The 16,747-nt window shown below is 45.8% G+C and overlaps 1 protein-coding gene and 1 long non-coding RNA gene across 33 annotated transcripts in view; one reads left to right on the forward strand and one right to left on the reverse strand.

Moving 5' to 3' along the window:
- Positions 1-16,747, forward strand: part of RERE (arginine-glutamic acid dipeptide repeats) — a 340,184-nt gene that overhangs the window by 230,523 nt on the left and 92,914 nt on the right. For all 32 annotated transcript variants that reach the window (XM_083628418.1, XM_083628429.1, XM_083628432.1 and 29 more), the window contains one exon: positions 1,073-1,171. In XM_083628418.1, coding sequence (XP_083484544.1) covers positions 1,073-1,171 — 99 coding nt within the window. The remainder of the gene's footprint in view (positions 1-1,072; positions 1,172-16,747) is intronic.
- LOC310769620 overlaps positions 1-16,747 on the reverse strand; it is a 343,443-nt gene that overhangs the window by 6,827 nt on the left and 319,869 nt on the right. The window lies entirely within an intron of this gene.

Genomic DNA, 16,747 nt, shown 5'->3' on the forward strand with positions numbered 1-16,747 from the left:
GCTGTTTCCTCTGCCCTGGGGGTCCTAGGCATGATTTCGGCTGCTTGGGAGCAGTGGGTGAGATCTGCTTGGGAACTGCAAATTTGAACAAGGGATCTCCTAGTGTCGGGGGTTCCAGAGAGTTAATGGTATCAGCTGACTTCTTTTGAATTCAGTGCACACTAGGGTGCTCGTCTTGGTGGCCATCCTTGCCTCCTGTGGGAACGTGTTCCATAGTTTATGCACGCCGTGATGAAGTCCTGTCTTTTATCCATCCTGAGTCTTCCAACAAATTTAGGCCCAGTGCGCTGTTTTGCAGGGCCTGCCACATTTTTAAATGAGCACTACAGGCACCAGATGGTGGGCATGATGGGCTTTAATCCTGCCTTGTTTTTCTTCCCAAATTCCTGGTGTCAGTTATGGAAAATCTTCAAGGTAGAGCCCTTGCAAATCCTGTGGGAACCTAATACGAAAACTGCAATTGCCATATGAACAAGCTTCTCCCACCCCCACCCTGCCCCGCCCCCGAAATATTATGGGTTGTAGCCAATAAAGTCATACTCACACCCACTCAGATTAATGGAGTTGTTAGCCATGCCTGGTAATTTCAGTGGCCCTGCACTGAGTAGGACTAATATCTGATTCAATCCAATGGCACACAGCTTCCAGACACCTCCCCCGCCTCCCCAATATATGGAACAACCAGCACCTGTGGAGGGCTTGGTGTGAATTTCAAACACACACAGAATTCCTTTCCTCAGTTCCTCAAGCAAATACTAACCTCTGGAACGGTAATTTTTTCCATCCATCTGGCTAAATATGAACCAGGGAGGGCTGTGCAGGAACTGGTTTCTTTTTAAAAGTCTGTTGGTTTTGGCATATTTTTGTTTCCAGTGGAATAAGTGGGTGAGTGGTGTGCACACCCACCCACCCTAAATATCTCCTTTGTCTGTGGATCTTTTTTTTGGGGGGGGGAGGAGGTTCCCTAAAATGAAGTGGAGAGCATCTTTTTCTTCTGACTCCAGCTGCCTTTTCTCTTGGGTTATGTAGCTGATCTGGTTTACATTTTCTCTCTCTTTCTCTGTCCTTTTAGCTACATGAAAGCAACTACGATGCCGGCAAAGCCCTCCAGCGCCTGGTGAAGAAGCCTGTGCCCAAACTCATTGAGAAGTGCTGGACGGAAGACGAAGTGGTGAGGGGACCTGCTGCCGCTCCTGTTCTGCTTAACCTCTTCCAATCTTTTCCTTACCATCTCATCGGTTTGGGGGGTTGTAGGAAGAGGCAGAGGTTTCCCGCACCCCACAGATCAGCAGCTGCTGCATCAGTCTCTTAGCAGCCAGTACCTAATTAGCCAAAGCGGTGCGGGGAATGTATTCTTTCTTCCTTAATGCCGCAGCCGTAGAATAAGCGGAGTTCGGTTCTTTCCTTCCCTGTGTCGGCTTTTCAGCGGCAAAGCCCTCGGGCGCGAGAGAGTTCTGTGGATTTGCCTTGGGCCGCCCCCTGGTCTGTCTCGCCTGGGTTGTCCCAACCCGGCTGCCAGGAAAACGAGCTTCTTAGCTGCTTCAGTGTCAGATGTGCTTGTTGTTGTTTTTTTCCCCCTCGGGTGGCTTCGGCAGAGATTCTGAGGGCTTTGTCAATCAAGATAAAGCAAGCAGGCAGGCAGCGTCCTGGTGCCATTCCTCTGTTGTTTGAACTCGGCACCAGCCGCGTGCTAGGCCCATACGTTGCATGGTGGCATTGTAGCCCCTGTCCAGAGTATTTGCAGCTTAATGGGCAGCTGCAGAGAATGTGGCTTTAATGGGGCACAAATTAGGCAGGGGGTGGTGGTAGTAGTAAAGGCAGCAGCCTGAATGTGCTCCCCATTATAGTCCAAAGAGCAGGGTGAAGAGCTGCTGCTTTGAGGTTCCAGACAGCACATCTAGGGCCTGGAAGCTTTATAGGGCAGCCCCAGAACAAAGGGAGAAACTTGTGCCAGCCAAAGTCTTGGCATTCTGAGGTTGGGAGCTAGGCCAATAAAAATGGCTACTGTGAGCCCGTTTCCTTCCTCCTTTTCCTTCTCTTCTGGGGTTGCGAAAAGCTCAGGAATAAAAGGGCGCAAGCTCCGAGCGTCAGAATCTCTTTTACTTACCTATGAAGACAGTTTAACTGTGGCAATGGGCTGCTGCAGTGTAACTAAGGGGCTGTGTCAGCGAATGGGTCTTGTCTAAGTCCCGAATGGGTGGCACTTTTTCTTAGCGCGCTTCGGGCAGGCAGGAGTTCTGCATCACCCGGCTGCTTCCAGACCTCCTGCTTATGGAGAATTCTCAATCAGCCAGGCCCATGCATTCTTGCCAAGGAGGTGGGCTGGATTAAGGTAGACAAACAGTGGGCTGTTTTATGGTGTAAGGGCCACTGAGTATCTGGGAGCATCTGAAAGCAGGGAGCATTCAAGAGAAGATCTGGAAGAGAGGGCGGTGCAGTAACAGTGTTGCTTAAGCAAATTGTAGTGCAGGCCAACTGACTCCCTGGCTTATTGAAGCATCTCCTGCTCTTTTTGCTGTCATTACAGAGCTAAGGAAAGGCTAGAGTGACACTTCCTATTCTCAGTTGGAAGCTGACCTTTGCGTAGCATGACCAGGATGTAGATAAGAGAGTGTTGCTCTACCTAACTCCCACATGCCTAGGGGTTAAGCCCTACCTGTTAATCTTTTTCTAAAGCATTTTTGCCACACTCTTCAGCCCCCCCCCCAAAAAAAGTTTCCCAGGGTGGCTTATAGGCAAGTGACATTCAAGAGGTTGCCCAGAAGGGAATGAGACCCTCACGATGAAAAAAGATGCTTTCCGCACAGAAATTCACGCCGTGCTTAGACTCTGCCATCCTGTTTCTGAAGACTCTTTTCCCTCCTTCCCTCCCTCCCTCCTTCCTTCCTCTTCCCTTGCCCCCTGCAAGTTGCTTTTATATGCTGAAAGCGCCGCTGATATTTCAGCTCCCGGCTTTGATCAACAGCCAGCCTTAAAAGACAGAGAATGGAGCCTTACAAATCAGAAAGGAAGGCAAAGCGCTCTTAATGAAGAATGAAACCTCACTCCCTAAAAAGTGAGCGCTGTGGGCGCGCAGAATGGCGATCATTAGCTTGGCATTGCTGCTGTCAGTCTCCGCTTATCATCTCATCTTTCCCCCTCCCCAGCTTCCCAGCTCCATTTGGCAGGCCTCCACTGTCGGCAAAAGCCAGACCTCAAGCTGTTCTCTTATTTGTAAGGAGTTCTTAAAGCTCCGCCCTAGGAACTTCATGATCTTATTTATTTATTTAGACCCCTGATTGTTTGCTCCGGACCAGATCAACTCTGTAAAGAGAAAGAGGGACCCTGCAGGGGTGTCATGAAGTTCGCTCACGCCCCCCACCCCCAGTGCTGTGTAGGCTGTGGATTTCTTAAGGGACTCAGAGAATAATCCATGTCCAAACAGCATCACTATTTGACTCATCCTAGATTTGAAATAACCTCATGCAGCTTTTAGGATGCTATGGACATACTAGGCCTGGGTGGTCTCTCTGATCAGCTTGACAGCAAGATTGGGACCACCACATAGTGGCTTACAAAAATAATGACAACTGTCACAATGGCAGTTTGTTTAAAACCAGCAGCAGATAAAAACCAAATCCAAAATGGATTTGTGAAAAATTGCTAACACAGCAAGTGTGTGTGTGTGTGTGTGTGTGTGTGTGTGTGTGTGAGAGAGAGAGAGAGAGAGAGAGAGAGAGAGAGAGAGAGAGAAATTTCCAAAGGGAAATCTGAAAAGGCCTCATCTTAATTTCCATACTCTGTCTGGGAGGGCAACTGAGGACCAACCATCTGATTCTACTACAAGTGCATTAGCAAGACTCATCCAAGTTACCCAGTTTCAATTCCTCTTGCACTGTTTTGCTTTTGCTGCTTTTGGGTAAATGCATAAGAACATAAGGAAAACCCTGGTGGATCAGGCTCCTGCCTCCTGTTCTCACAGCAGACGACTAGATGCCTTGGGGTGGGGGGTGGGGAGCCCACATAGAACCATTACCTCCCTTGAACCCCTCCCCTAGCCGCCAGCTGAGCCTGCCTCTGCCTTCCAAGATGACACCAGACACTGCCCGCATATTTTCCACACTATCTTCCCAGCCACGAGACTAGCAAAAGCATTTTATCTGTTGAAAAATTAACACTGAATGCCAAAATGGAATGCTTATTTTGGCGTTAAATGGTATCTAAATAAAATAATGATGTTGTTGATGATGATGATCCAGCTAATACAGGGAAAGGGACCCTGTAACCTCCCAGATGTTCCCATTATCTTTGACCATTGGCCCTGCTGGCTGGGGTTGATGGGAGCCAGGGTTCCCAATGTTGTCCAAAGGGTCACAGGTCCCACGTCCCTGCGATGACAGTTTTTGAACTTGCACAGCATCGTTGAAGGGGCTTCTCTGCTTGCCTCGGCATGGAGGGCCCAGGCTTCTTTTATCTGAAGCATGTGCACCTCTGCACACACGTTGAATCCGTAGAAAGGATAACAAAAGCAGGAGAAATATAGATAAGGACGAATAGCCCACCCCCAGTTTGTTAGGCTTTTTAATTAAACACTGTGAATATATTTAAATAATAGAGGCTCCAGGCTGAGCTGCATCTAATCGAAACCGATTAAGTCACCCGTCCACACTCGGATAGTTATTAATTCTGTTTGTTTATGCATGCTAGCTGAAGGCAGAGTTCCCGGCTGCCGTGGAGCCCCGTAATGCACGGGGATGTTTGTGCAGCATGACGCTGGGGCCTTAATTAGCATCCTGATGTTGATTATGAAGAACAGCAGGCTTGCTAATTGAATTCACTTTACGACCCAGGACCCGGGTCGCCTTTGCAAAAATCAAGGGGAACTGGCTTGCGCTGGAGTTTGGGTTTGTGTGTGTGATACAGACAACCAGCTGGGAAGAGGGGAGAAAGCATTATCCTTCACTCCCAAAACACCCTGAAATACACTTTTAAAGGATTTGGTCTTTATCATTACATCATGAATAGGAATCAGTATATTAATGCTTGTATTCTTTAGCTACGTCAGTATATAGATAGAAATAAAAGCCATCAAGTACATGTGTCCATGCTGTTAGGGGCACCTCATAAATCTACACATTTACTAAAACTCAATACTCTAAAAAGTGGAAGGCAGGGGGATATTTTCTTACTGTAGGGGTAGACAACCAGACACCCTGCAGATTTATTTTTTTTTAACCAAAGGCAAAGCAAATTTGCCATAAGAGTTCTGGATGCATAGGTAGCTGCCATATAGAGTCAGACTCCTGGTCAATCAAGCTTAGTATTGCCTTCACTGACTGGCAGCAGCTGTCCATGGTTTCAGACAAGCTCTTTCAAGTGCAGACATATCCTACATATCCTAGCATTCAAATTCTCTGCTACCTGGTGTCCATTGTAGCGGAATTTTAAAGTGTCCCAATGTTAGATACCTTATAGGGAAAAATAGGATACTGAGTGATGCACAATCCTAGATTTGTCTCTCTGGAAATCTCACACTGTAACCTTAACTGTAATTTTCATATTGAAGTATACCACCTTTTAAATATTTTAGGTAGCTTTGTTTGGGGGTGGGGGATGTTGCATGGTTGGAAGTAAACAACCCCGATTCAAATAACCTCTTAACTTTATATCCAAGGGTGGTTAATCCTTGATAGCGATAAACCTTAATTGGCCATGTTCGTGGATTTACAAGTTCATAAATTTTTAAGCACCATTCAACACCTGGCTTCACGTTCAAAGCTCCATTTGTTACAAATACGAATTAAAATCCCCCTTCTTGCCCGCCCCCTCCAAAAAATAGCAAGATACGGCAAACTAAATTTTCCCCAATGCACTTGTAGATGTTTGTAATGCAATGAACTGAGATTGCCCAGACAAGACATTAGTTTCGTGGCTTTCATCATCTCAAAATGCTTCCTGGTATATCTGTTCTCAAGGAGAGGAACAAAACATCTTTTCATCCTTGGTTCATTTGAAACCAGACATCGTAGAGTGCCTAAAAGGGCAGAGCTGCTTACTGGGGCAAAAAGACCATGAATTTAAAGTGCAATTAACAGAACATAAGACGGGCCTGGCTGCTGGATCAGGTCAATGATCCTTATAGGCCAGCACCCTATTCTCACAGCAGCTCAACCAGACTCCTGTGGGAAGTCCAGGAGCCAGGCTTGAGCCCAGTAGCACTTCCTACCTGTGACTGCCAGCAACTGGTACCCAGAGGCGTAATGCATAATGGAAGAACATCCCCTTTTAACAGCATGACAATGGGCTGGGGGCGTGGGGTATGAGGATGAACCAATTCAACAAAGCATGGTGTGCAATTATACCAGAGTGTGCAATTATAAAGTGGGCTTAGTAAGAAGAATTCAACATTAGGTGAACACATGATTTGTATGCACAAATTCCTGAGCCCACAGCGAAAGCATCTCTGGGAGCAGGATTATTTTTAATGGGTTTTGTCCAACTTAAGTTTCTTAAGAGCCGATGCACAAATAAATTGGGAGTTGTATAATTTGTGGGGCTACCACCAAGAAGGCACTTTTCCTTGTACATGGCAGCCTAATTGATCTTAACTGCAGGCATGCAAAAAGGACCTCTGAAGCAGACCTTAGTGCCTAGGTAGGACTATGTGAATGAAGTTGCTCCTTCATATAACCTGTTCCCAACCAGCTTAGAGTGGTAACCAAAGTAGCAGGTGCAAAAAATGGGTGCTTATGTGTTCAGGCTTCCTATACCTCAAAGCGTTGTCGCAAAGATGAAATAGGAGATGGGAGAACAATGGATGTTCCTTTGATCAACTTGGAGGAAAGGCAGGAGATAAATTTAATTAATAACACCCCCAAGCTTCAGATTGTTAATTCTAAAACCCACCTATTGGGGATATTGGAGTTGTCCCAACTTTGATAGCGGGGTGCTTGGATGTGCAAAGTGGAATCAATTTTGGACCGCCCAAGCAAGTTTTCTCACCCTGCACTGCAGCTTCATTCACAATTAGATCTATTGGAGAAGGACTGTAGCTTAGTGGAATAGCATCTGCTTTGCATGCAGAAGGTCCCAGGTTCAATCACCAGCCTTTCCTGTTGAGCCTGAGAACATTCCCTCTTATTTTATTTTATCTGGTTTTTTTAAACAAAATTTATATCCTACTTGAATAGAAAGAAGAAGAAGAAAACCTCTAAATGGTTTACAAAGGTATGAAACATAACATTAGCATTATTGATAAGCAGTTAAAAATACAGTGGTACCTCGGGTTAAGTACTTAATTCGTTCCGGAGGTCCATTCTTAACCTGAAACTGTTCTTAACCTGAAGCACCACTTTAGTTAATGGGGCCTCCTGCTGCCGCCGCACCGCCGGAGCACAATTTCTGTTCTCATCCTGAAGCAAAGTTCTTAACCTGAAGCACTATTTCAGGGTTAGTGGAGTCTGTAACCTGAAGCGTATGTAACCTGAAGTGTATGTAACCCAAGGTACCACTGTAGGTATTAAAAATACTAACATGACAATTGCAACAAACAAGAGCAAAAATAAATAATACACACTTAACTTCTGATGTATCTGGAGAGGCTTGCCTAAACAAAAGCGTTTTAAGTCTGTGTCAGAATGACTACAGTGAAGGGTTCATTGCCCCATGTAAATAGGCAGGGAGTTCCAAAGTGTGGGTTCTGCCACGCTAATTGATAGATTTCCTACAAATGTCTGAAAATCCAGGAGAGCTGCTCCCAGTGAGTGTGTAGACAATGCTGAGCTAGATGGACCCATGGGTCTGACTCAGTATACGGCAGCTTCCGATGTTCCTGTTGAATCCACCCAGGGCCTTGACTTCTAAACAGGGCGACTCTGGTGCCTTCTGCTCATTCATGTTGGTTCCTGAACTGCTGCCAATAATTGTTCGCTTTCTCCTAGCTTCCTTTATATCTTTGCTTGCTTTAACCTGCCATATGCTTGATCCGATGTTTCTCTGCCTCGTGGAATATTTTTAGATATTACGCCCTTGCCATATTGACAGTCTTCACCCCTTCCCACCCGCGTCTCACAAATATTTACACTGGTGAGTTGCCCTTGTTAAAAGGTCTTGCTTTCTTTTATATATTGGAGACCAGAAGCTAAATACCCAACAAATTTGTAATGGCAACAGTATTTTTTTTAATTTGGCACAGACATCCTTAATCAAGGAGGATTTTCAGAAAATATTCTAGTCTCATATGTCCTTTGCTTCATGCAGAAAAAAAAGGTGGGGGCATTTTTCATTCTTGCTGGGGGCGGTGAGCGAGGGTAGGAAGGAAGAAATCTACTGCTCAAAAGATTAATAAATGCTATAGACTTTGGCTGTTGAAACTGCATATTTCATCTCATTTTCAAGGGTGCCTTTTCTTCCTTTAAGAAAAAATGGTGATTGCTTACGCTCTCAGCTGTTCGCAGTCATTTTCCAGTGTTCATTTAAAAAAGGCGAACAAGACACAAGGTGGCTCAAAGGGCTGCGTTTGTTCTCTCCCAAAGCAATTTATTTCATAAACAAAAGAGGGCCAATACCATTATCCTTTGTAGTTCCTTAGCAACAGAACTCGAGTCATTTTAGCTAGTGCGCTCTCTCGCTCTGTGTGTGTGTTTGTAAAATGCACATCTTGTTCCTTCTGTGTATAGAAACATTTAACGGCACAGCTTTGTAACTTAAACAAAGACCCATTGCTTGGAAGACGCTGTAAAACCTGAAATCTCTCTCTCTCTATGTCTCTCTCCCTCTCATCCACTGGCAGGATTCCGTCTCTACCCTTTCTTTTGCCTTCCTCTTCACAAATGATATGCGGCCAAGAGAGCCCAAAGAAAGGGACTCAAAAAAATATGTGGCTGGGGTTTGTGATTTACTGCAGTCCGCCTAGAAAAATGCCACAGGGTAGGCATGTGAGTCCCCTTGAGTAGCAATGGTCAGGGGGCGGCATTCCTTACCTTACCTCTGTGCTTCAGCTTGGTGTAGCAAACAGTGGGACAGAGTTGGGCTCAACACTCAAGTGACATAAGCATGTTGGGGTGGGAAGGATTCCTCCGCAGAGGCTCAAGAATAGTTTGCATTCAGCTGAAAGCACATTGGGTCTCATTGCATATTCATCACCTCCTCTCTGCACATAGGTGAGGGTGCAGGCTCAAGGCTTGCTCCCAAACACTCCCACCCTGTTGGATTAGACCAGGCATAGGCAAAATCAGCCCTCAATATGATTTGGGACTACAACTCCCATCATCCCTAGCTAACAGGACCAGTGGTCCAGGATGATGGGAACTGTAGTCCCAAAACATCTAGAGAGCCAAGTTTGCCTATGCCTGGATTAGACAAATTCATGAAGGCTATTGATGGCCACTGACTGTGATGGGAGTGCTCTGCCTGCAAGAAAGCTTCTGAATACCAGTTCTTGGAAACTGCAAGAGGGGAGAGTGCTGTTGTGTTCAGATCCTGTTTGAGGGTTCCCCTCTGGTATTTGGTTGGCCACTGCGAGAATGGGATACTGGACTTGATGGGCCTTTAGCCTGTCCAGCAGGCACTTCTTATGTTCTTAAACCCGGAGCCTCACTCTTCTCCAAGTGGAGAGAAGACAAGTATTTTCTGGTGTGGCGCTACGCTGGGATTTCCTTTCTTTTTTTCCTTTTCACAAGTGCTGGAAACTTGGACACTTGTTAGTTTTTGTTTGATGTACCAATATTCCAGCTAAGCCTAAATAGAAGCAAAAAGCAGGCACTCCCTTGAAAGCAGCAGATCCCACTACCCTGGATTGGATTCCCAGGGCACACTCTATGGCCCAGTTTGCATGTAACACTAAACTATGGTTTAGCACCACATAGAAGAGCCTAGCCAAGCATAAGCAAAGCCCTAGACACGGGCATTCCCCACCACTGCCCCACACATGTAAGGAGGGCTTGGTCCCACTTTTATGGAACCTTGCCTTAATGTCACAGTTCAGACCAGGGATCTCGGTCTAAAACAAACTCTGGCTATCTTAGTAAGCCAGCAATCATAGCCACTGATCCAGGTGGGTTTTAAACCAAGGTTTCAAACAGAATACAGTGGTACCTCGGGTTAAGTACTTAATTCGTTCCGGAGGTCTGTACTTAACCTGAAACTGTTCTTAACCTGAAGCACCACTTTAGCTAATGGGGCCTCCTGCTGCTGCCACGCCGCCGGAGCACGATGTCTGTTCTCATCCTGAAGCAAAGTTCCTAACCTGAAGCACTATTTCTGGGTTAGCGGAGTCTGTAACCTGAAGCGTATGTAACCCGAGGTACCACTGTATCAAACCAAGGTTCCTTAAAGGCAGCACTAGACTCTAGCTGAACCCCTGGACATAGGGAAGGTGTACACGAGTCCAGGGCTGTGCTTGGGCTTGTTCAGACTCCTCTGTGGATTACCGTGATGTGCAAACACAGCCTGTGTGCCTCCAGTCAAATGGCAGCATATGCTCACCTGTTCCTGTTGCTTGTTTTTTCTCTCTCTTTCTCTCTCTCTCTCTCTCTCTCTCTCTCTCTCTCTCTCTCTCTCTCACACACACACACACACACAGAGAGAGAGAGAGAGAGACTGCTGTACAATGTGGGGTTCCCCACGTGTCAGAGGACAGGCCTTACGAAGAGGGCTGTGGTGAGGATAATGTTCAGCGAGGGCTTAAGAGAAAATCTGCGAAGGGGTTTTTAAACTAAAGAAATTGTTCATGTGAACGTGGCCTTTGAATCCGCACGGTGGCAGTGGCATTAAATCAGTTTGATCTATACGAGGATGAGATTTTCCTGTTTATAAACGAGGTCCACTGGAGCACTGCTGGTGAGGGGTATAGAGACTGACAGCTCGGATTATATAAGGAGAAGTCCTTGAGGGTGAATCTCTAGTTTTGAGGGAGCTAATGTCAGCCAGCTTCACAATGCTCAAAGCCAATGACCGGCGACTGGCTGCCAGTGGTTGTGCCAAAACTGGAAAGCCGAATTAGAATAATCTGTCATGAGGCGCTGTATTGAGAAGACGGGGAGACGGGGATAGAAATGGATTGGTTGATGTCTGAGTTTTCACTCCCGCATTTTTCCCTTCCTCGTTTTGTTTCTTTTCTTTTTAATTGAGAGAAGGTTTGCAAATAATGGTGTGTGGGCTCTTCTCTAAAGCTAGCCACCTAGTGGCAGTAGCTGGGCTCCGCAGGGGAGCTGATCATCCCAACATCACCGTTCTTAGGAAATTCTTCCTAAGTATTGTTAGTATTTCTAATGCTTTCGTTCCCTTTCTAGAAATAACTCTGTAGGGCATCCTACAAAGCAAAATACAAAATGTAGCAACCAGATAATCTAAAATTCACATGCGTTTACAAGCAGCAAAAGTTGCATCTCGATTTAAAAAAGAAAAAGAAGTAAACCCAAGAAAGCCTGCTGTAACAAAACTACCCCAAAATGAAGCTTGACTGCGGCAGGTGCACCTCCCTGAAGATTCCCTTTCTAATTCTGCTACCCAAAGAAAATCCAAAACACACCACAACTTTATCTGCATTTGAATCTAGAACAACCTGGTGCCTCCCTGATGGTTTGACCCACCAGCACTGGGGCTGATGGGAGTGGGAGTCCAACACATCTGGAGGGCACCCGATTGATTGAAGACTGGTCTGGAATATATCCCAAGAATAACCTTTAGAACCTTTGCCATGCATCTCCCTCCCCCTTTCCGAATCCTAAAATGGTAGCACTGAGCCCCACAGCACATGTGATAGCCAGAAAATGGCCATATGGGCCTGCTTTGGGGCAGCTCAACTGCTGCTCCTTTCATGGCTGTCAAATCTTCTGGGGTAATCTGGCTTGTGGGGAAATGATTCTGCCGAAGAACTGTAACTTCCCCAAATGTGGGTGTGGAAGGAGAGTCTAGTTGGTGCTGTGTTAGTCTATTAAGAGCAGATGGATGGTTCAGATGTTACCTGAGTGCAGCACGCCAGCTGTGCTTTGTAGAGGAGGATGAGTGGATGGATACGCACTCACTCGCATTCCCAGAGCTGGAATTGGCATAGAGAAAGAGAGAGAGAGAGAGATGAGTCCAGTGCTTAATTCTGCAAAAACAGAGGATGCTTTATCTCTGTAGAAGTAGCCTCTTGTGGGGCAGGGGATAATACACAGTATTGCTTTTGGTCCCTGTTAGAAATGTTGTGGGGAGCAAAGGATTATCTATTCTATGCAAGCCCACAACACAAATTCTTCGAGAAGTGGGTGGGTGTGCTTTTTGTAATAGGCTATTCTGAGTGCGTGATAAACAGGGAGTTAGACATTGTAGAGGAAGAAAGAACTGGCTCCTTAACTGGCTTTGAAAGGATGAGAGTCCATTATAATTATCTCTCTCTTGAAATAGAAGGCTTTTCTCTGGCTAAGAACTTGCGATTTTTAATGTCTGAGAGGCTTGGTTTTTAACTAGTCCTAAAATCCTTGGATCATTATGTAAAGCGAAAGTGGCTTTCCATGCTGAGGAATTTCAGGACCTCCTCTACAGCTTCACAGCGTGCCCTTCTCCAGAGGTGAAGGCTTCTGTTTCCGAAACAAGCATGGATTCCTCGCATCTATTTTTGAAATCTCCAATTGCCTCTTCCACCCAATCCCCTAGTATTTTTAAAAAAGGACAACACTTGGGCTTGTAGCCTCTGCCTCATTTCCAGGTCCTGTTCTTGTTATAGACATCGGTCTTTGATCTTTCCCCCCATTAGCATCAAACAGATTTCTTCTAAAAGCAAGTTCTCTGTGATTGAGTTTTTTATTTTATTTAATTTTTTTTTTAAAAAAACCACTTTAATGAAGCAAATCTCCTTGCTTCTGCCTCTCCCTGCTTTTCCGCCATGCAAGCAACGGAACCACATTCAATTAGTCTGAAAAACGAGCGGGCTTTCCATTACAGACCATAACAGAGCGGGTGAAGGAGATCCCGCGATCCGTCACTGCCCTGCCTTTCAGTTCACGTTATTTAAATGACTTGCCATTCCATGGGTGGCTCTGAAGCTGCATTGGGGGAGCTATTATTTAATTTAAGTTTGTGAAGGTGTCACTTTTCTGGTTAATAGGCTTCTCCTCCTGTAGTAGGCACATCTGATCTAAATATTAATCATTTTCTTTATCCATCCAAAGGCTCTTAATTAGTTAGAAGGGTAACAGAGAGCGAGTAAAGCTAATGATTATCCTGTCGGATAGAAGGTTTCAAAGAAGCCGGAGAAGCGCTCCAAGAATTAGGTTGCAATCCAGTGCATGCTTCTAGCCTGGGAGTGAACAAAGTGCAGCTTTCTTACAAGTACTAGCGATGACTGCTTTGTTCAACCTTCACTGGTGGAGGCAGTCCGCCTCTGAATACCAGTTGCTGGTAATCTCAGGTGGTGGGGGGAGAGTTGCTGTTGGGTTCAGGTCCTGCTATCAGACTTCTCATTAGTGTATCTGGTTGGCCACTGTGGGAACTGGGTGCTGGGCTAGGTGGGCCACTGGCCTGATCCATCACGGCTCTTCTTATTTTCTTATGCTGGTAAGTATGGATAGGGTTGTTCCATTAAGTGTTGACGCTTGCTGGAGACACTAGCAAAATCTCTAAAGGTGAAGATTACAGCCGTATTAAGGCTGTAATCATGTTCTCACTTAATTTGGGAGTAAAACCCATTGACCTCAATGGGGCTTGCTTCTGAGCAGACTTGACTAGGAACGTGCTGTAATTTTTATTTATAATACAGTGGTACCTCGGGTTACATACACTTCAGGTTACATATGCTTCAGGTTACAGACTCCGCTAGCCCAGAAATAGTACCTTGGGTTAAGAACTTTGCTTCAGGTTGAGAACAGAAATCATGCTCCAGTGGCGCGGCAGCAGCAGGAGGCCCCATTAGCTGAAGTGGTGCTTCAGGTTAAGTACAGTTTCAGGTTAAGAACGGACCTCTGGAACGAATTAAGTACTTAATCCGAGGTACCACTGTATGTGGCTCACCTGCCTTTTGCCCCCAAAAAGGGTGCCGTGAAAGTGGAGTTTTATTTATTTCACCCTGTCTTTTAGGATAACTCTTGAAGAGGGAGCTTACAAAATTAAAATTTGCTACTTTTCCTGTAGTGCCTTTAAAAAAAATGTACCCAAGGTGAGATACATATAGTAAAACAAGTTAAAATATAATGCGTACAATTTAATAAAATAATTCAGAAGTCAGAGACAGCAGCAAGAGTACTGTCAGATGTATATATGCATGTTTGTTTGTTCATTAAAGGCATTTATATCCAGCTTCTTCAGCTGGAAATGGCCCCCAGGATCATTTACACAATCCAGCCAACAAAGTCCTGCTCCTCAAGCTTGCAATCTAAAAAGGGAGAGCACAAAAGGAAAAATGAATGGGGAGGGAAGAGGGAAACAAGCACTAGTTAACCAAAGAAAAAGTTGGAATGGACACAGCAGCCCTAATACCCTTAGTTCTTGAACGTGTCCAGCGTTTTTGTGTTTCTGTCAGACTACATGCTGAACACTTAGCTTGACTTCAAGGCTTCATGGACTGTTTATTATTTCCTGATTTGAGGTGTTCATGCCCCACCCTTTAGCTGCAAAAATCAGTCCTAAGACGATTCCTGCTAAAAAGACACAACGTAGGAGGGGAAAGGAACAGGAAGTGGGAGGGAACAGCAGGCTGAAGCACAAATTCTGATAATGCAGTTATACAGGCTCTGACTGTCTTTCCCTTGACAAAGATCAGCTCCTCCCTGGAAGCAGTCCCCCCCCCCCCACATCAGATCAGGTCAGATCTGTGAGGGCAACGCGTCCCAGTGTCCATACCACGAGGACGAGGCAGCTCCTGCCACCCAGGCTATCCCTCAGCCTTGGATGGTTTCTGAATCTCTGTTTTAATTCACCACCCAGTTCTTCCTTGTCTCCCTCCCTTTCCCCTGTCATATATTCAAAATTTCCTGTTCAGATTTATATAGCTTTTAGGCTGTGCTGTGTGAGATTGGTCACGCGGGAGCTCATGCATTTAGAAGAGCCAGTAAACACCACACCATATTTACCCTCCACTGGCTTGGAATAATTTCAAGCACTCAAATCAAACATTCCAGCTACGAATTGGAATTGGGGTGGTGGAGCTGGTTCAGGGGGAAAGTGGGGGGGGGGGGAGAGAGAAGAATGGAGGTAGTCTTTTTTTTTTTGACATCTTCATTTTCAAAACCTATTTTAGAAATGCATTTCTCACTGGTGCAGAACTGAGTGGCACAGGCTTTGTTTGGGCAGGTAATTTTCAGGGTGCCGAAAACCCGTGAGCCAGCCTTGTTCTCAGGCTCCCGTCCCACTGAGCTGGTGTTGCCTTTACAGGTTCTCTCCTGCCTCCTATGTCCCTCCTTCCATTCCTAAACCTCCTTCGTTGGTAACGTTCTAAAAAGAAATTGGCACACTTTCCCTTAAACTAGATGTTTTTATACGGAGGCCCCTGTGCAAAAAGAAAGGGAACTTATGAATCATCTGCTTGCGGGGAGGAGGGGGAAAGAGCTCCTTTTTATCCATTGCTGCCAAGCTCGTCGTGTGAGCCCAGCCTCTTCTCCCGGTAATTGGATAGCCACGTTGTAGAAACGGATCAGTCGCTTCTGCGGAGATCTTAAACGCTTCTGACAAAAGCCTAATGGAGGTTTGAACAAACTGGGCCCTGCTGCGGCCTTTCAGCGCTTGTTGCGCAACGCTTGACGCTGCAGCCAAAGGCATGAGCGGCGAGGGACCATGCAGGGAGGAAGGGCGGGGGGGGGGGGTCGCTGGGTTGGTAGCTGCTGCCTGATGGGTGTCCACAGCGATGGCTGCCTCAGTGTCTTCAGCATAGAAATCTTCTTAACTTTCTGGGTTCCAGCCAAGCTCTTTGCTGCTTTCTCCAATCAGGGCTAGGCCTGGCTTGCCTTCTCCAAGCGATCGCTTACAGTGTCTTGCATATTTGGGCCAGGATCCAAGGAGCTACTTCAGGCACACCCAAGGTCTCGTCTGCCCCCAGTGTTGAATTTTAAAAAAATGTTTTTACTGCTTTTCTTTGAACAGCAGACTCCCCACCCGCCTGAATCCCCATGCTTATTTCTGAACTCCCTTCGTTTTCAGAGGGGCTTTGCTATGCAGGGAACAGAACTCCTAGGCCAGCCCCCGCCAGGCCTTCTCTCCCCTCCACTGTCATCTGGGGGGCAGCCATTCCACCAGGCTGCCTCAGTGGGAGAGATAGCAAGCAGAAGGCTCGTTTCATCCACTTTGCTGAAGGCCCAGCTCCTTCAGGCACCTCCTCTGCCCTCCTCCCCGAACTGTGCCACCTGGACATTATAGGAGCAACTGCTTAGAAACTGGTGTCGGTGTTTTCGTTTTTATTTTCCTCTTCCCTCCCTGTCCCTTTTCCCTTGTGTGTCAGGGTTTTTTAATTATTATTGTCTTGTTTTGATGAACGGTAGAAGAAGAGTGTTGCTATATTTGTATTGCTCAGTTTATTTATTACACTAGCATCCCACCTTTATTCCAGTGAGCTCAAGGTGGCATACATGGTGCTCCCTCCCCCTTTTAATTCTATTTTTGGATTTTCAGTTTTACAAACAAACAATAACAACAACAAAAGAAACAAAACACAGACATCATATCCCCTTTGACCCCCCCCCTTTTGTGGATCCTTATGTTTTTTTTTCGTTCTGCACCTCATCACTAACTCCAATTATTGTCCAATTATTAAGAACTTGTCCTTAATCCATAATTCAGAAATTTACTACAAGTTATC

Source organism: Podarcis filfolensis, assembly GCF_964270895.1.
Source record: "Podarcis filfolensis genome assembly, chromosome: 8".
Lineage (NCBI taxonomy): Eukaryota > Metazoa > Chordata > Lepidosauria > Squamata > Lacertidae > Podarcis > Podarcis filfolensis.